Genomic DNA, 20270 nt, shown 5'->3' on the forward strand with positions numbered 1-20270 from the left:
GATTTCTAAAGAATAGAGTGATTAAGGGATATGGGGATAAGGCGGGCAGATGGAATTAGGTTAGAAGATCAGCCATGATCTTGTTGAATGGTGGGGCAGGCTTGAAGGGCCGAATGACCTACTCCTCCTAATTCCTATGTTCCTATGAAGGTTGAAAGCTGGAGGTTGCTGCCTCGCGCTTTGGTACGCTTCCGTGGATCCCAGTTGCCCTCCTTCATATTTTCTTTCTTTAATCTCTGCATTGGCCGACGAAAGTAGCTATGAAATTGTTTCTTTACAGGATGAATGTTATCAAGTGAGGCAGATATTTGCACAGAAGCTCAACAAGGGCCTTGCCAAATTGAGGCTGCCCCTGGAATACATGGCAATGTTTGCACTGTGTGCAAAGGACCCGGCAAAAGAGAGAAGAGCACATGCTAGGCAGTGCCTGGTGAAAAACATCAACCTTCGGAGGGAATACCTGAAGCAGCATGCGGCAGTCAGTGGTGGGTATCTGCAGGTTGTTCAGAAGCAATTGCCGGGATCAAATAAAACATTGCTTTCAATGGCAAGCTATGCGGTTTTAGCTAGTTAAACTCGCATCAGTACCCCAACATACACTCTGAGGTCCCCAAGCTTTGGTTCTTGCCAACCTGCACCTCATACGCTCTGGCATTGGGTAAGCAGGGTGTGTTCGTTTGGGGAGAGTGAGTGTGCATTCCATTCCAGAATTTTCATGTGTAGGTTGTATTCGTGTGAGTTTCCGTCTGATTTGGATACTCATAAATATGGAGACAGCATTCACATATGCCAGACACCCGGTTGGCCAAAACCAACAACAACTTGCATTTATATAGCACCCTTCACGCAGGGTAGCATCTCGGAGTGCTTCAAACTTTCCTGCGCTAAAAGCAAAAAACAGCTAAACAAACTAGTGTTTTATTCCTTCTTATTCTTATGGCAAAGTATTTCTCATTTCATGGAGAAAATGTGGAATTTTTGTTTGCTTGGTAGAAAGCGATTTTATAGATCTGCAAGAAATGTACGATCTTCAAAAGGACACATCTAGTTTGTTGGGTATTTACTGAATTTTACATGCACCTCATTGAGGCAAGCTCTGAGGAGCAGGGGTGTGTGGAGCTGGTTTGTGGCATGTGAGAGCAGTTGTTGACTACATTTATAAGCCGAAGTATTATAATGCAGAAGGAAACTATTTTGGCCAATTGTGCCTGTGCTCACACCTAGAGTGGACAAGTGTCCTTTACTCAGGAAAGCATCTTGGAACTTTAGTCCCAATTCACTGGACTTTTCCAGAACCCTTACATTTTTTTTTCACATGTGCAGTTTCCTTTAAATATTGCTATAGTTTAAGCTCAATAGCTACTTATGGGAAAATCTTCAATATTCTAGCAGCCCCCTGTGTGGAAAAGTTTATTTTAATTTACCACTTAACCTTTCCAGTGCTAATCCTGACCTTGTGCCCCTTGTTACTGATTCACGGGTTTACACAGAAATTGTGATAGGGTGAGGTAGGGCTGACTGAGTTTCAGAAAAGACAGGTTCAAGAAAATGATGACTAAGATAGCATTTTTCCATTTTCTTCATTAATTATTACATTTAAGAATTCAGCATTGAGTGCCAATTCCCGTGTTTGCTAATGTTAGCTAGAATGTTGACCCGCATGGGCAGAATGTTGGAACATAGTGTCTGTGGATTGGTGGTCTGTTGTCAGTGCTGGTTTCAGCATTCCTCAGATGAGGGGTTAAACCGAGGTCCTGTCTTCCTGTTTTGGTAGGCAATAAAGATCCCATGGCAATATTTGAAAAAGAAGGGAGTGTCCTGGCCAACAATTCCCCAAATCAAATTGGTCATTCACTTCATATCTGTTTGTGGGACATTGCTGTACACAAATTGGCTCTCACATTTGCTTGCATAATAGATGGGCATTTACTTTGCAGTAAATCCTGTGAAGTGCCTTCACAGGATTAAAGGCGATGTATCAAATACAGGGATTGTTTTATTATAAAATACTCATTTGATTGTTTTTCTCCATTGGTTTTATAATATCATCAAAATCTCAATTCAAGCAGCATTTTGAATTGAACTGGATTTCTTTTCTTTATAAATAAAATGAAAACAACGATGTCATGCCCCAAATTTATATTTAATGAACATTCTCTATAATCCATTATCATATCTCTTTTTTTCCCATCCTGTTTTTTGAAGGATTGAGACTTTCTTGTGCCTTACAAACATTTTAATTTCTTATTGTACTTCAACTGAAAATCATAGAAATCTAGTGTGCAGAAGGAGCCATTGAGCCTATTGAGTCTGCGCTAGCTCACAGTCAGGGAGATCAATTTAATCCACACCCCGCCTTATCCCCATACTCCTTCAAGCCCCTCTCTTTTATATGCCTGTCTACTGTCCTTTCGAAAGTTGCAGTGGGCTCTGCTTCCAACACCTTACTGGGCAGGACTTTCCACATCCCAACAACTCTCCGGGTGAAAACATTCTTTCTACGTTCTCCTTTTGCTGCTCTTGTGGCAAGTCCCAAATTCAGCTGTGGAGTTGGAACTTGCAGGTCAAGTGACCAACTTGAAATATTTTACTGGCTAGATTTTCTTTTTTGACTGTTTGTACTTTTCTTCTCTTCCCCACCACCATCCCTCACCAACAAAGTCTATTTGACTATCGCTGAAATACTATTTTCCAAAATCTTTATTGCCCATTTCTACCACTTATCTTTATACTGTATTTTTGGCACAGAAATGCAAGTTACATCATTCAAGAGATAAATGCTTTGCACCACTGCAGTCTTCTATTAAAACAGGCCTATAAACTATACATTTGAAATAAAAATTGTGCTGTTTTAAAACTGTCAAAGTGTTGAATGCATCGCGGATACAACGAGCAAATTTCCCCACGTCAGTGTCCTATATGCGGAAATTGTTTGATGCGAGAGACCATATTGCTTGGATCTGTCCTGCCTCATTAAATCTTGAGTAGAAGTCGTATCATATCATTCCAGCAGTAGAAATGGGTCATAAATGTTTTGCCATTGCTTTATGTTTTATGTTTTAGGATGCTACATTCATTAATATATATATTATATATATATATTAATGAATGCAACATTTGTTTTTTTGTGTGCTTGTGTGACTGCCACTCTCTAGAAATTCATTCTCAGGTACTTCCAACTTGATCTGACCCCTTCCTCCTTCAAAACTTACCTCTTTGACCATGTTTTTGGAAATCTTATCTCTCTTTGCCCATCTCAGCTCCCACTCTCAGTTCTGGTGGCCAGCTAGAATTGTCGAGCTTTTTATGATATCCTCCTGATTTGAAAGGTGCTATTTAAGTGCAAGTTGTGTTGCAGGTGTTGCACTCAGATCTCTGGTGCTTGTGATCTCTCCTGCTATCTTTCCTCCAATTTAGTTACTAAATATAACATTTGCCCCCACCTTCAGTTGACTCAGGAAATTATATTCATTGTAAAATTACCTTGGTTGGGATTTGACACATAAAAACATTGTAAAGAATGATCAAAATATTGCTGCACAGTGGTAATTTAATGGTTTTCTGCTTTTTAAAATAAAAAGACCCAAGACTTTACCTAAGTAGCAGGATTAAAAGAGGAGAATAATAGTGTATCATTTTTTAAAAAAGCACTACAATACTTGGTATTTTGTAAAGCAGGTATTTAGGAGGAGTTTTGTTTTCAATTACTGTTTTTGTTTGAATGGTGTAAGTTTTAGGCTCTGTCATTGTCTTGGGTGCATCTCATTCCTGTAGCAAGCTCAGGAAATTCTCAGTTCAAATTAATATGCACTTATTTTCTTGTTTTTTTTATTCAGGCACTAATTATCTTTTTTTATTTCTTGTGTCGCTCTAGAAAAGTTGTTATCCCTGCTACCTGAATATGTTGTTCCATACACAATCCACCTCCTTGCACACGATCCAGACTACGTAAAGGTCCAAGATATGAGCAGCTTAAAGACATTAAAGAGTAAGTGTTTGCTTCTGTTTATTCTGCTTAACAAAGGTCTGTTGACGCTCAGTACTTGAACATATTCAAGACTGAGATAGATAGATTTCTTATTGCAAAAGGGATTAAGGGATATGGGGATAAGGCAGAGTTAGGTTATTAGCTGGAGTTAGATTAGAAAATCAGCCATGATTGAATGGCAGGGCAGGCTTGAAGGGCCGAATGGCCTACTCCTGCTCCTACATGTTATGTTGCGTTAAATTGTGGAATCTCTTACCCACTTCCTAACTATTATTGTTAGTCTGGGAGCAGACCTGACTCCCACTTATCAAGTCAGGTGGTCTAGAAAAAATAAATTAATAACCGTGACACTTCTCTGCTTCCCTTCACACAGACCTGCATGTGTTATCTCTGCAACCATTCCCTAACATCCAATATCGTGGTCATTCTTCCCACCCCAGTAAAGCACTGCCCAGATTCATCTTTTCCAAAAAGAAAAAAAGCTTTAAAAATGTGTTTATTTTGCTTAGAGGTTAGAGCACTTGCCTGGCAAGCGAGAGTACCTGGGTTTGATTCCTGATAGGGCGAAACGTTGGGCAAGTTTCCTTACTCCACACGACTCTGTTTACCTAGCAGTAAATAGGAGCCCGATTGTTACTCGATTGCAGAAGCTTTTCCGGGGGGAATAATTCCTTCAAAATAAATTACAAAAAATAAATTGGTCACTACGGTCCACAACTGTTTGTGGGACACTGCTGTGCGAAATTGACTGCTGTGTTTCGCCCACAAAATATGCTGTCAATTCACTTTACAGTCTATTCTGTGAAGCGCTTTGAGACATCTCGAAGACGTGATAAAGCGCTATATCAAATGCAAGGATTGTTGTTGTTATCTGCATCTAAGACTAGTCCCATATCTAAAAAATTCTATAATGCTATTTAAAATCAGAAGAGAGTATTGGCCAACTGTCCTCCAGATAAATTGGCCATTTACTTCATGGCTGTTTGTGGGACATTATTGTGTGCAAATTGGATGTGGCGTTTGCTCACAAAATAGACAGTTGCTTCACTTTATGGTAAATCCTGTGAAGCATTTTGAGACATCTTGACATGAAAGGTGTTATATCAAACATAATTATTTTTATATGGGGCAAATTAAAGGATAGCACTGGCACCAGTTCCAATGTGCTGAATATCCGAATCATTAAGGATTCCAAAAACTGGCTTGAATTGTAATATAACAGTTAAAAGAAGCAAAACAGTACCTTTATTATGAAGTAATTTGAGTAAGTTAATGTGATGCTGATTTGTAATTGTGCTATAGAACAGTAGAGGGCAAGGTATTATACTCATCCAAAAAGGTGGTTTAATCGTGTTTCTCCAATCACGCAGGTGATTTATCTGCAATGTACTTTTACCAGAGCAATGAAATCGTATGAAATTTTAATTCATTGAAGTATTACTGGGAAAGTATTTCAAAAACCACAAGCTAAGCAAGATCCTTACTCCACACACCTAATAAGAATCCCTCCAAAACGAAACAATAATAAATTGGTCATTTTCAATCCACAACTGTTTGTGAAACACTGCTGTGCGCAATTGGCTGCCGCCGTTCGCTCACAAATAAACAGTCAATTCACTTATACAGTATATTCTGTGAAGCGTTTTGAGACATCTAGAAGACATGAAAAGCGCTATATCAAATTCAAGGATTATTATTAACCTATTTTATAAAGCACTGCTGACACCTTTGCCCTTTTCAAAGTAACCCTGTCTTGCATTTTCCTACAAATGTAGTCACTACACTTTACAGTGAAAGATTGTGAAGCATTTTGAGACTCCATGTGATGTGATAAGGCACTATATCAAATGCACAGATTATTTTGTATTTTAATAACTCCCAACAGATACAATTACTGCACTTTACAATAATTACTGCTGAGCTTTGAGACGTTTGAATTACTTGAAATGTGATAAGTCAAATACAAGGATTGTTGTTAATATGGTTAATAATAATAACTGTTAAGAAAACTTACAGTTGAACTTTGAAGATTACACTAATCTGCTGAGTTTAGCGGTCCTTTTGTGTGAGAGTTATCCTATGTCCTTCCAATCAAAGACCTGTCTGTTGGCATTCTTTGGTGTACAAAGGATTGTTTTAAAACTTACAAAATAAAACCAATTAATTTTAAAATATTTAGTTTACATCATGAAGTTCTTGAAAATGTTAGCAATAAGAATGGGGAAAGTCAACTTTTACTGTTTTGGTGCTGCTCATCATCAGATGAAGAATGCCTTTTGGCCTATTTGATCTCACCCTTACAGAGTACCCACCCTACCGTTTCCCCATCACACTTTGAGCAGCTTTTAAAACAAATCCAATGTCATCATCTCAACCACCCTTGCTGGTAACGTGTTCCAGCAGTTAATTACCTCTTGGTAAAGAAATACTAATTTCTGTCCTGAAATTGCCCTTTGTAATCCTAAACCCATGTCCTCTTGTTCTGTTTTGGCGGCATACATTTATTTTAGTTTTATGGTTTAAGGCAATATGGTGCGAGGCAGGCAGGGCACATATTTTGGTTCTCTACATATTCTAATTGTGTTTTCCAGGTGTTTATGGTTTATGCTTGAAATCCTGATGGTTAAAAATGAAAACAACAGTCATGCTTTCATCAGGAAAATGGTGGAGAACATTAAACAGACAAAGGATGTCCAAGGGCCTGATGACCCAAAGATAAATGAGGTTTGTCCTTCATTCCTAAATATCCAGTATTAAAGCATCGCGAGTCATGGACGTTCATGATAACCAGCTGATGGTGTTGTCGCCATTATGGGATTTTCGTGCTTTGATATTACCCATACAGCTTATAAGCGAGACGGTGCTATCTTGAAGAGTTTATAATGGAATTTGCATGTGTGTGTGCGTGTGCCTTTTCCAAGGCTGTTCAATGTTTTTCTAATTAGAGACCAGACGAATGTCAGTGGTTTGAGGGGAGGAGGAAGAAACAAATCCAGGTTAATGTTCAGTTTTCATATGTATTATTGTCAGTTGGCTTAGTTCTATTAAGCCCTTAGAAGAGTTTAAGCAAAACAATGAACCTTAAGACTTTTGTTTTTGCCCCTTTCTCCCCACCCGTTACCCACACAGTCTTGAAATGGAAGATGCAAGTAATATAGTCTGGGAATGCAGTACTCAGTGCCCTAGATTAGTTTTGAAGAGTGTTTACACCCCCATGAGATTCATCAGTAAACATCATTGAGTTGTGCTATTGATTGGCAGGAAGATTACTGCATCATTAATATTAATCAAATGTAACACTGATGTATTTGACATCACAGACTGTAGGGGTTCATTACCTATTTATAGGCGAGGCAGTGCTATATTGAAGGGTATTAGAATGGAGCTCCCATGTGCGTGTGTGCGCGTTCGTGCGGTCACTGGTCCTAAATACTGTTTCCCCCTGTTTTACATCTTGAACGATTCATTTGTAAAATTAGATCTGCAAAGCCAGTGTCATTCTGTGTGTTTCCTTTCAGAAATTATACACAGTTTGTGATGTCGCAATGAACATCATCATCTCTAAAAGTACTACGTACAGCCTGGAATCTCCCAAGGACCCAGTGCTCCCCGCTAAATACTTCACTCAACCTGACAAGGTTTGTGTAGTTTATTGATTTTAAACAAGTATCTCGGATGGAAGCTGTCACTTTCATCCGGGGAGTAAATTCCAGAGGATCGAATTCAAGATCCTCACCCTCACCTACGCTCCCTCCTACCTCTCTGACCTACTATCCCCCTACCTACCTGCCCGTACCCTCCGTTCCTCTGGCTCCGGTCTGCTCCACATCCCCCGCCCCAACCGCCCTCCCATCGGTGGCCGGGCCTTCAGCCTCTCAGCCCCTAGGCTCTGGAACTCTATCCCCCAGTGCCTTCGCCGCTTCCTCCCTTTCCTCCTTCAAGGCCGGTCTCAAGACCTTTCTCTTTGACCATGCCTTCAGCTCCCCTCTCGACTCTCTACCCCCTCCTCGCTCCCTCCCTTCCCTCTGACCATTCCCCCCTGCTCGGGTCCTGACCCAACTGTACAGCGCCTTGGGACGTCCTCCCGACGTGAAAGACGCTCAATAAATGGAATCTTGTTGTTGTTGTTGTTCTCTTGTATCTACTGATATTTTAAATAGAAACCCTCCTGCCAGGCATCCTTTCCTATGGCAATCCCCCCTTTGTTTTGCATCATTAACACCTCTTTAACCCATCACTCCCTGTCCGATAACCCATTTTCTTCTTTGTCTTCCTTGCCCTACCTCCCCACTCTCTGTTAGCCCTTAGAAGCCTCTCCCTCCCAACATGCCCCAGTTCTAACGAAGGGTCGTGGACCGGAAACGTTAACTCACTTTCCTTTCTCCATAGATGCTGCCTGACCTGCTGAGTGTTTCCAGCGACGTCTGTTTTTGTTTCATCCTTTCCTATGCATGATTTCCACTTCCTTGATGCGTTTGCAAGACAAAATGTGTTATTGAGAATTAAAAGCTGAATGTTGACATCGGGACTTTTATTTTAAAAAAGAATATGTTCCAATAATCGATTTAATATTAACTTTTTGATCTATCCATAATGGTGAGATGCTGATAATGGCATAAATGGGTAGAAGATTCGCTAAACATCATTGGGAGGGCATTGAATTAACATGCATATTTGTGCTGAATTAACCTTTATTTATAACTGATTCTCTTAGTGGCTTGTCTCAGTTAATAGCATTCTGTTGTAGATTCAAGCATCATGTAGGGGATTTTGAGCTCACAATCTAGGCTAACACTCCAGTGCAGCTTTGGTGGGGTGGAGCATTGCATTGCCAGAGATGCTGACATTCAGGTGGGATGTTGCACCAAGGTCTCATCTGCATGTTCTTGGTGGAAGTTAATTTGAGGCAATATTTGAAAAGAAAAGTTTCTTCTGCTATCCTGGCAAACAACTTTACAGATAAATTGGTGATTTTTGGGACCTTGCTATGCACAAATCGGTCGCCTCATCTGCCTATCAATATAATCTGCTATACTTAATAGTCATAACTAAAGCACTTTGAGAAATGTCAACATTACAGGCACGATGTCAATTGCAAAGGTTATTATTACACTTGGCTCCTGGTTAAGTGTTTAGTGTAAACTAAAAGTATTTGTCATATCAGTGGGTGGAGATTAAAATGAATTTTTTTTAAAAAAATGGATATGTGTAGTATTTCCCTTTTTTCCCCCTCACATTTGGCCAATTAGTGAAAATAACATAAGAGTGTAAAATCCGAGCAGCCATTGGGATTAATTGATATGAGATTTGTCCTGATTAAAGTTGTCATCTTATCAGACAAGGATTCTTTTCCTCTGATGTTATGTTCTTCGAAGGGTAAACTCAAAGTATAATGCTTTATACTCTTAATGTGCGTTATGCTTCATGCTCGCTACCAATTTCGGCCAGTTTCCCAACTGGGAATAGCCTGTGTTCATCTGCTTCTAGTTAGCAAAGAATCTTGCCTTTTCTGGCCTTGTCTTTGGCATCCTCTTCAGTAACTCAATTTTTGGACAGTGATAACAACTGAAATTGTATGATTTGTTTGTTTATTTCAGAACTTCAACAACAACAAAAATTATCTGCCTTCAGAAATGAAAGCCTTTTTCACACCTGGAAAGGTATATATTTTTAAAAATATGTTTTGTATTTTAATACATTTGTAGGATGAAATATTTGATGTCATGCTGCGATGGTAATAAATTACAGTACAGTACTGTATCGTCAACCGCAGAATGGTTTGGTTCTGCAGTGCAATTTCTACAAAGCTTTTAAGACAACCTGCATTCAATCAGTTAGATTTGTTAATTATTTACTCGGATCAAACTCAGTACCCCATCTCACCAGTTCTGGTTAGGCTCCCCATCACCGAACTGATCAACTTCAAGATCCTCACAGTTGAGTCCAAATCCCTTCACTCTCTGGCACCTCCCTACCTCTCCAAACTCCTCATTCCCCAATCCACCACCTGGTGCCTCTGCTCGACTGGCACCAACCTCCTGCTCGTCCCTCGCATCCTCCGCCCCCACCATCGGAGATCGAGCTTTCAGCCACTATGCCCTGAAACTCTGGACCACTCCCTCAATCCCTCTGCCTTGCCCCTTCTCTCCCCCTTTTCAAGTCCTGCCTGAAGACCGTGCCTCAGCCACCTCCCCCCATTCCCCCAGGCTCAGTGTCAGTCTCTACCACTGTTAAGCGCTCTGAGATGCTACCCTGCGTAGAGTGTGCTGTATAAGTTCATGTTGTTGTAATTAAGCCTTAAAATTGAAAACTTTTGCTACTTTGTTTTAAGGCATGTTTTTGTCTCCGAGTTAGTGCCTCAGTTTAATCATGTTGGATTTCTATTCCACGTAGCCAAAGGCAACTAATGTACTTGGTGCAGTGAATAAGCCTCTGTCGTCAGCAGGGAAGCAGGCACAGACCAAGTCCTCAAGAATGGAGACTATGAGCAATGCCAGCAGCAACTCAAACCCTAGTTCTCCTGGAAGAAGTAAAGGAAGGTACAGCATGACAAATGTTTACATGCATTCAGTCAATTCTGTCATTAAATCTTTTGAAATCAAATAGGCATCCAATCTGATTATTGAGAGAATCAATCTATTAAAATACCCTGTTTCTAAGCTGAAATGTTAGCCTCCTCAGGAACATTTCAGCAGCAAAACAAGTATAACATAGGCATTTTATTCTGGGATGGGAGGTCTAATTCCCAGTATGTGTTTCCTTCTTTGCATTTTGCCTTTGTAGATTTCGAACTTGTAATTCACAAGAAATTGAATGTGCGCTTTGAAATCAGTACTCAAAGGTCTAATGGGAGCCTTTCCCTTTTTAAGGGAAAATGGTTCAAAGTTTTTAATAAGTACATCTTCAATCTTGTTTTGAAAACAATTGCAAGCTTTATTTCAATAAAACCAGACCTCAGTATTACTACTGAAATATAGGATTCCCTTTCTGTATAGTCAGCCTAGAGGGTGAAGTTGCAGATGGTCTTCACTGCATGTTTAGAAGAGTGGTAAAAACAAACAACACAAACCAGTCAATGTCCTGCAGAAGTAGCAGAAGAATGAAGGCTTAGTGTCTGGGCAAATATCCATTTGCAGAATACTGTCAAAGTGGACAGGTTGTGACCTACCACTGCTCAGTGGGTAAAATGCAACAAGTGGTGGTGTACTGAGCCATACAGACCAGAAAGGGCACAGCTTTGATCATTCTTTCTTGGCTACAGAGGAAAAAAACGGCCAGGGTTCCTGCTCCTGATCACTATCCAGTGATTCCTGCTGGAAGTACATTTGTGTGGATGTCAGGTGAGGACAAGAATTAGGCTCAATCTGTGATGCCGCCTCTAACACTGACTGTAAAAGCTGGTGTATGATCAATGGTAACTTGGGTAGGGGTACTGGATGGGTACTGCTGCCTTTGGAGCCACTGCCCAGCATCAGTCATTGTCTTCTGGGGAGCAAGTATAGGCAAAGACGATTGGGAAGCTGTTTAATACCATTTCAGATGGATTATATCAGATGGTCACTCCTGCAATATCCTTCACCCATTACCTTAACAATAATAAAGCCACATTTCCAGTGAGGCATAGAGATGAAGTGTGTATTTTAGAGTATATTTTACTGTGTGTATATATTGAACAGTAATTTATACTTATTTTTAAAATAATTTAATTGCATGAAACAGGACTGTTTGAACTTGTCTGCTTCTCAGAGGGCAGGTAACCAGTCTGCCTCCCAGATTTGCCTTGGCATGAAGAGATGTTCATGGTTGTGTCCATGCAAAACAAAATGTCTGCTATCCCTGTAGAGAATAGCCTTGTATTCCAACTGGTAGCAGATTTCTCCTAACCCGGAGAAGCATTATAACCTGGCATCTTCTCAGGCCATGGCACCAGGTACCATAGCAGAACCATCTACTTCCTTTCATTCGATCCTCTCTTTCTCTCTCTCTCCCTCAACTCCCCTATGATTATATTTGTGTTAACTGTTTTGAACAAAGTATTTTTCTCACACATTCATCCAAGCTGAATAAATGTCGAAAGGTTGATCTTCATGTTTAACGTTTATCCAACGTTTGGGCAAAGATAAGTACATATCATCTGTTGTTTGAGTTGGTATTTAGAATAGAGAAATGCTGAGTTAGCCAGTTCTTTTGGTTCATTATTTGCACCTCAATGATGCTCATTTATAAGTTGCGTTCCCTGGAGAGTTTATTAAAAGCTTATTGAATCACTTCACGGATTCTGAGGTTAACATTTTAATTTTATAAAATGGAGCACAAGTAATGCTGTTTTTAGAGAAACAAAAGTTAAGAAATTAGTCTTTTGTAATTTACATGGAATATAGGGTTTCCTGGTAATTGAGCACAAATTATTAACTCAATGTTTACATTGTAATCCTTGAAATGTCCTCGCACATCAATGTCATGGAGCATACTGGCTATTGACATTGGCACTGTGATGCTACTGGCACTATTCCCAATTTAAAGATCAAGTGTATACTACAACAATATATTTATGTTTTCCAACAATTTCAAGGCTACAGTCACTCCCGTTGCTCAAATACATTCTCTACTTAATGCTGAGGTGCAAATTTTCCAGTGGAAAATGATGCATTTCAAATGAAGTAAGTGTTTAGCGCTTGTTTGCAAGGGGAATTTGTGATGTTTACTTTTAGGTTAATGGAGCAGAAATAGATGGATGAGAATTCTTTATACAGGAGAATGGATTTTATACAAGAACTGAATTTGGTTGTGTCAATTGTATTTTGATGCCTTAACCTGGGATTTGTATCATATTTCAAGGGTTGAAAGCTCTGAAGTGGACCACAGTGAAAATGAAGACATCACAGTGATGAAGACACCACCTCTTCCAGCAAAAAAATTGGAGAGAAGGGATGATGCGGACCACATGAGGGTATGATCGGAAACACCAGACCCTCTGTGTTTTTGTTTCACACACGCATAGATTGCATGATATTGTTTAAATGATGCGATTGAAGTTGTACACTATGCGTATGCACTAGATCTTTTGAAGTACTTTTTAAGATTGCCTCATTGAATCTTACAGCAAGAAAGAGGCCATTCAGCCCATTGTGCCTGTGCCAGCTCTTTGAAAGAGCTATTCAAGTAGTCCCGCTCTTTCCCCATAGCCTTGCAATTTTTTTCTTTTCAAGTGTGTGTGTATATATAATATATATACTTCTAACTCTGGTATGCTGTATATTCCTCACTCCATCCGCCCAAAATTGATGACTGAGCTTCCAGGCACCATGCCTCTCTCCCTGGAACTGTCAAGGTCCGTCTCATGACTTATCTCTTTGACTGTACTTTCAGTCATCTTTCCTTCCTACCCCTCTCAGGTAGCAACTTGGCACTGCCAAGCCAGTATTACTATGCGCCTTGGGACGTCACACTTTATGAAAGGCAGTATATAAATGTAAAATTTTATTACAATGTGAGCTGAGAAAGCTGCAAGCAACATTCCAAATCTTCAGTAAAAATCAACTTAGTATTATTCGGGTTCAGAGATTTTATCTGAATCTGTAGTAATAATGTGCTCGTGGAATGAGTCCTGGTGAAAGTATTTTAGTCTCTGTATAATCATGAGGCTGTATAACAAACGTTGAGGGAAATCGCAACCTTTTTAATTTGATCATGTGGGTGGATTTTTGTCTCAATTCTTCAGTCCACGCTCCAGTGAGTAACCAATTGTTCTTTACAGTCAGAAACTGATAAACCAAGAGGACGAAAGAAAGGTGCCTCCGCACTCACGTTAGATCAAGAGGACCGCTCCAGCACAGAGCTTCTGGATCAGGTCAAATCCACACGACCAGGTCAGCGAGGACGTAAGAGGGCGGCAGCAGGATCTGAATCGGACGATCAGCAGCGGCCAGAAGAGAAGAGATCAAAAGAGGACCCTCTACAGAACGAAGATGAACAGAACAGCCCTCCAAAGAAGTCGAGGAGAGGACGGCCCCCGAAAGCTGCTATTGAGGAGGTTCCCAAGGGAGAGGCCCCAGCAAAGGGCAGCAGGAAGGGGAAAAAGAGGGCAATATCAGCAGAGGTTGAGGATGGAGATGGGGATAGTGAAAATAAGGAGCAGAAGCAGAAAGTAACCAAACAGCCAAGAACACCCAGAAAATCCCAGAAGAGGTTGGTAATTGTATGCGATTGGTTTTATTTGTGTAAGACATGCATGCATGCATACATACATACAAACATACATACAATATAATGTACTTCATTGCCTTTATGCCTATCATTTCTCATTAAACTGCTCAACTAATATTTCCGATAATACAGGATATTGGATTTGTTTGAGAAATCATTAAGTCTCAGTTCACTAACTGAAGCACAATTCTGGGAAATGCTCTGAGATCGTGAAGAGTCAGTGATGTGTAAACTAGTTACAACAGCTTTAATGACATTACAGAGCCGCATTTGGTAGGGTAGGTTATAAAAAATACCGCTTGATCTATATTTTAGTCAACTTGTACAAAGTGCCTCATTGATGATTTATTCCCCTGTTGCTTTACCGCATAAAATTGGTCATTCATCTCGTCGTTGTTTGTGAGACATAGCTGTGTGAAAAATGGCTGCTGCATTTAATAACTTCTGTAAAATGCTTTGACACTTTTAACATGTAAGGTGCTATAAAAATTATTTTTTCCCCTCTATTCAAGCCTGGGTATTTACGTAGAGGACAAAGAATGAGACAGCATGGAAACGGACCATTTGGCTCACCTCTTCCATGTTGTGCGTGTGTGCTCATACTTTTGCGTGCTCGTGCGTATGCTTGTTTGTGTGTGTGTGTTGGTGGAGGAGAGAAGTGTAATTAGATGGGATTATTTTGATGGTTTGGGTTTCTTTGCTCATTCTGTAAATTTGATAGGAATTCTGATTTATTGGAATTGTTCATGTTATAGAATAGAAAGTCCAGAGTCGGGTGTGAACAAGTCTCTATCTACTGAGTCAACGCCACAGAAGAAGCGAGGAAGGCCACCAAAAACGCCGCAGTCACCCCCAACCCCGCAGCCAAAGAGAAATTTGTAAGTGGTCTATGGGATGTATGCAATTAAAACCATTTAAATAAACAAGTAAACATCACAGCTCAATCAGTATTGTCTGCTGCTGTAATATGAATTGCTTTGAATTGATTTTTTTTAAATACCTGGATGTAAAAGCTTGAGTGAGACCACTCCTACCTTTACTAAAATAATATTTGCACCAAGTAAAAAATACATAGATGTACAAGGGCAAGTGTAGAACCAGTCACAACAATGCTATCTTTCTAAGCCTCTGGTAGTAATTTGATTGATTTATGCACCGCTTAGTGTGTGTGTCAGCCTGGCTCTCAGTCAGAAGATTGTGGGTTCAAGCCCCACTTTGGGACTCAGTTGCATTGTCTAAGCTGGCATTCTAGTGTAGTGGAATGGATGTGTTACACTATTGGAGGTGCCATCCTTCGGAGACGTTAAACTGAGGCCCTGTGTGCCTGTTTAGGTGGACGTTAAAGATCTTATGTAACTACTTGAAAAGAGAAGGTAGTTTCCCTCTGTGTCCTGGCCAACAATCTCCCTAATAAAATTGGTCATTCATTTCATGGCAGTTTGTGGTATATTGTTGTGCGTATTTGAGCTGCCATGTATGCCTACAAATAAACAGTCACTCTACTTCACAGTAAATCCTGTGAAGCTCTTTGGGATGATGTCAAATGCAGCGATTATTGTTATTATATCACAGTTCATTCACCCATTTTGTTCAGCTCACATTTATACCTGTCTTACAGCCGTGGTGGAAGAACAAGGCAAGCAGCCGGTAGAGAAAATAATTCACATCACAAAGGTTCACCAGGGAACATGGATATTTCCCAAGAACATTCAGTGGATGGTGTGACCATGGAGGAGGATAATGAATCAAGTACACTGAAGGTATGGTTAAGTCTGCATTACATAACTTTGGTTTTTACTGGATCTGTAATGAGTTGTTGCTCCCCAGCTTCACTCCTTCCGCTCCCACCCACTCCCTTCACACACCCCTCCAATTGGGTTTCCATCCTGACCCCTGATTCCAGCGCCTTGGGATGTCCTCCCTGCGTAAAAGGCGCTCTATAAATGTAATTTTGTTGTTGTTGTTGCCCACAGCACAGAAACAGCCCTGGTCAAAGTGACAAATGACATTCTGTCCATCTGACAAGAGCTCCCTCTGCCTTATTGTCCTCCTTGACCTCTCTGCTGCCTTCGACACTATTGACCACTCTATCCTCATCCATTGCCTCTCTCACCTCAAACTTCACGGCTCTGTCCTTGACTGTTCAGATCGTACTTCTCACATCGCCTCCACTTCATCTCCACAAACGGTTTCTCCTCTAGCTCCCGCACTGTCTTGTGTGGCGTTCCTCAGGGTGGCTTGGTCCCCTTCTCTTCAATATCTATCTGTTCCCTCTTGGTGACATCATCCGCAGACATGGGGTCAACTTCCACATGTATGTGGATGACACCCAACTAATTCTCTCTGCCTCCACCCTTGACTCCAGGACCACTGCTGTCCTGACTGAATGTCTATCGGACATCAAGTCCTGGATGAGAGCTAACTATCTTCATTTGAACGTCAGCAAGGCTCTCCTGTTGGCTCGCATCAGCGCCTCCACACCCCAGGCACTGACAGCATCGCCATCCGTGGATGCACACTCCACCTTACTGAGCCAGTCTGGAACCTTGGCGTTTTGTTTGACCTTCAACTATCTTTTCTACCCCACATCCGTGCCATGACCTGCTCTGCCTTCCTTTAGCTCCACAACATCGCCCGGCTCTGCCATTGTCTCACACCGCAGGCCGCTGAAACTCTCATGCACGCCACTCTGCCCCCACCCTCTGGAACTCCATCCAGTTTTCCTTCCACCTCGCCCCCTCCCTTGCCACCTTCAAGACCCTTCTCTTTGATCGTGCTTCCTCCCCCCCCTGCCCTCCATCCTCCCCAATCCTGACCCGCAGCTCGGATCTGAAACACTGACTGTCCAGCGCCTTAGGATGTCCTCCCAATGTGAAGGACGCTATACAAATGTAATTTTGTTGTTATTGTTTACATGCCTTGAATGAAACCTGTAGATTGTACATTTTTAAATAATTGTTTGTCAATCTTACGAGTGGGAAGTGAAGTGAGAAGAAAAATAAACCAATTATTGTTACAGAGGATAATCAACGTTAGATGGATGTTAAAAATTCCATGGCACCACTTAAAGTGAAACATGGTTCAGGCCAGGACACTTGGATTCACTTAAGAAACAGCTGGATGCTGAAATAGGATATTAGATCATCCACAACATAACTGGCTCTTATTATTTGATAATGGTTTGGGTTGCTTTGCTCATTCTGCTCATTTTCGTGAAGAATATTCTTCATTCCCACCAGATATTGGCTAAGAAACTGTCTAGCAAGTTTAAAGACCATGTTGGAGATTAATTTGCGGGTTAGTTTAACAACTGAGGGTTGGATTAATGGAAAACATGGATTTTCACATAATTGGCCTCTTGCAAAATGATATGAATTTTTTTGATAGGTAGTTAATTTCATGATTTAAATTCATTCCCTACACACGGTTATGTCCAGCTCACAAATTTTGCACACAATCTCTCAAAAGCCAAGTTGCTTCTAAACTACTTGTTTCTTAACAGGTGCGGCGCAAGCCCAACAAGAGAGAAAGAAGATGAAAAGTAAATGTGATCTGATGTGGGCATTAGACACCTGGTAATTGTTTTACTGTAAAGCTCAAGGCTAAAGGGCACTGTCCAACTGGTTCTTAAAGAAAGCATCTTGCATTTACTACCCATGCATTTGCAGTCCCCAGTCCACAAGCTTTTGGCAAACTCATTAATTCATAAACTGTGGGTTGTCGTACATTTTGATGTATGCTGACTACAATGTACTAGCTTTACAGAGAGATGGAAATAAATAAAATTGTAAATATTTTTTTTATGTTTTGATTTAAAATGTGCTTGTATAGCTTTTAAATTACAGCTTTAAAACGCCAACACACAACTGTGTATTAACTGTGTGGGGTGAGGAAAGTTGGTTATAATGAACGTCAACAACTTAAGCAATACTTAAGCCTTGTTAATATTTGTACCTTCTGTGGCATCCTGTTACAGAGAGGAAACTAGTTCAAGGAGAGNAAAAATGGATTATTGCATTTTGCTGCATCACATACTTCTGTGGTTAATTTGTTGAAAGTAACCTCTTCTAAATCTCCTTTTGTTTCACTTGAAGATATTTGTTACTGTACTCTGCCCTAGCGCTTCTGCTTTCTACCACTGAAGATGTTAGACAGAAAATCTTCTGTTGTATAAAATGTGAAGTCAGCTGAAAATGCACTTCACTTGTCAGTATTGATACCAGAATCATCTGGACTCTTGGCTAAAATTCAAAAAAAATGGTTTTAGTTAAAATATTTTAATACTGCTGGTGTGTTAGACATTAACAGTTGTACACTTTTACTCTAGTTGCCTCCCCGTCAAATTTGTATCATCTACTGTATCAATAAAATTCTGTAACTGAGCTTGCCTTGTTATAGTGAAAAGAGAAAAAAAACTTAATGTGTATTTTGAAGGATAAATCTCCCTGAATTGTGGTTCTCTACAGAATTAGATCATGCGTCAGCTATTGTGGTATGTGATTGGTTAATGAGAAGGAGCCTCTTTGCTGTTAGTCTCTGCTTGAAATGCACTTGACATATCGTTAAAAATGCCTGCAATAATATTTCTTTATTTTCCTTGTTAATTTTTATTTCTGTAATATTGATCTGTACCAACATTTGGGCCTAATCAGATTAAAATTATTTTGTTTTACAAAGTTAACTATTTGAGTCACTGGAGAGAGATTTCCATTTGGGAGGTGAAGTGTACGTTGTGAATATGAGTCGCTGCCACAAATTAAGAGATTTTGATGTTCCACAGAGGTCGTCCAGTGGCATACTGGTTAGAGCATTTGCCTCGCAAGGAAGAGGACCCAGGTTCGATTCTCAGGCAGGGCAAAACCTTGGACAAATTTCTTACCTCCACATGCCTCTATTTACCCAGCAGTAAGTAGGAACCCAGTTGTTAGTCAATTGGCGGATCTCTTTTCTGGGGGTAATAATCCCTTCCAAAAAATAATAATAATTTGGTCACTTAATCAATGACTGTTTGTGGAACACTGCTGTGCTCCATTAGCTCCCTCGTCTTGCCCACAAAATATACAGTCAATTCACTTTACAGTATATTCTGTGAGGTGCTTTGAGACCTCTCAACAACGTGATAAGGCGCTACATCAAATGCACATATTATTACAATCTGGAAAGCTATGGAAAAATATTAACTACGTACAGAAAGTAAGTCAAGTCAATGTTTCATTTCATTAGACTTTTAGCTGTGCAGATTTTGATACCTTAAAGTAGTACTGATATTCATATTAAAAATGGTGGTAGTTACACCTTTGATCTGTTGATGGCTTTCCTTAAGATCATTTGTAATTGCTATGCTTGACCTAGCTTTACAGTTTTGAACTCTACGGAGATAGCCGACTGCTTTATTAGTGATTAAGGGCATTGGTTTCTTTTTGTAAATTAACCGTAAGATGGTACAAAAATATTGCAGTTGTTTATTTCTACAGCCCAGCAATGACTTGATGCAATTCAGTAGTTCTGTAGAATTAGCAAAGCTGTTTGCTGTACAAAATACTGTTGAAACCAAAGGCATCACTGCGTGAATATTTTCAGTTACCTTTCTAAAAAGAAATTGTAAAGCGATCTGAATCGATGCACTCTACTTTTTGGGGGCTTTTTTTAAAAAATAGAAAAATTGATAGAATGTGGTGCTTGTCAACAAAGCAGGTGTTTAGTGCTGAGGATGTTATGACTTGGTACTATTAAAAGCATAAGTGGAAAAATTCATCGCTGTGAATGGTTAGCTTGTGCAGGCATGTCGGTATTCTATCGAAGACTGTACAAAAATGTAAATGCATGGAATTGTTTTTCAGTGTGTGTAATATCAGCATGTGAAACAAATGTCTTTTTACTCAGACATGTGAAAAGACATCAGTGTTGATCAGTGCCCAAATATTCTTTAAAAACAAAATTGTTTGCATGAGCTCTGGTCAAATTCTGCTTCAAACTTCACTCTTTTGTCTTGTGTATGTAATTTGACTGCCATCAAACACAAAATGCTGTTCATTATACAGGTCAGTTTATATATTAAGATTACACTAAAACTGCA

General features: G+C 40.1%; 1 protein-coding gene across 1 annotated transcript in view; it reads left to right on the forward strand.

Moving 5' to 3' along the window:
- Positions 1–18875, forward strand: part of LOC103177204 (sister chromatid cohesion protein PDS5 homolog B) — an 86540-nt gene extending 67665 nt beyond the window's left edge. Inside the window, 12 exon segments of the mRNA XM_007891275.2 lie at positions 281–485; positions 3875–3961; positions 3964–3988; positions 6580–6712; positions 7507–7626; positions 9586–9648; positions 10382–10527; positions 12827–12938; positions 13746–14176; positions 14950–15072; positions 15813–15954; positions 17697–18875. Coding sequence (XP_007889466.2) covers positions 281–485; positions 3875–3961; positions 3964–3988; positions 6580–6712; positions 7507–7626; positions 9586–9648; positions 10382–10527; positions 12827–12938; positions 13746–14176; positions 14950–15072; positions 15813–15954; positions 17697–17732 — 1623 coding nt within the window. The 3' untranslated portion in view covers positions 17733–18875.
- Positions 18876–20270: the final 1395 nt, after the last annotated feature.

The sequence above is a fragment of the Callorhinchus milii genome, unplaced genomic scaffold, assembly GCF_018977255.1.
Source record: "Callorhinchus milii isolate IMCB2004 unplaced genomic scaffold, IMCB_Cmil_1.0 Scaffold4, whole genome shotgun sequence".
Lineage (NCBI taxonomy): Eukaryota > Metazoa > Chordata > Chondrichthyes > Chimaeriformes > Callorhinchidae > Callorhinchus > Callorhinchus milii.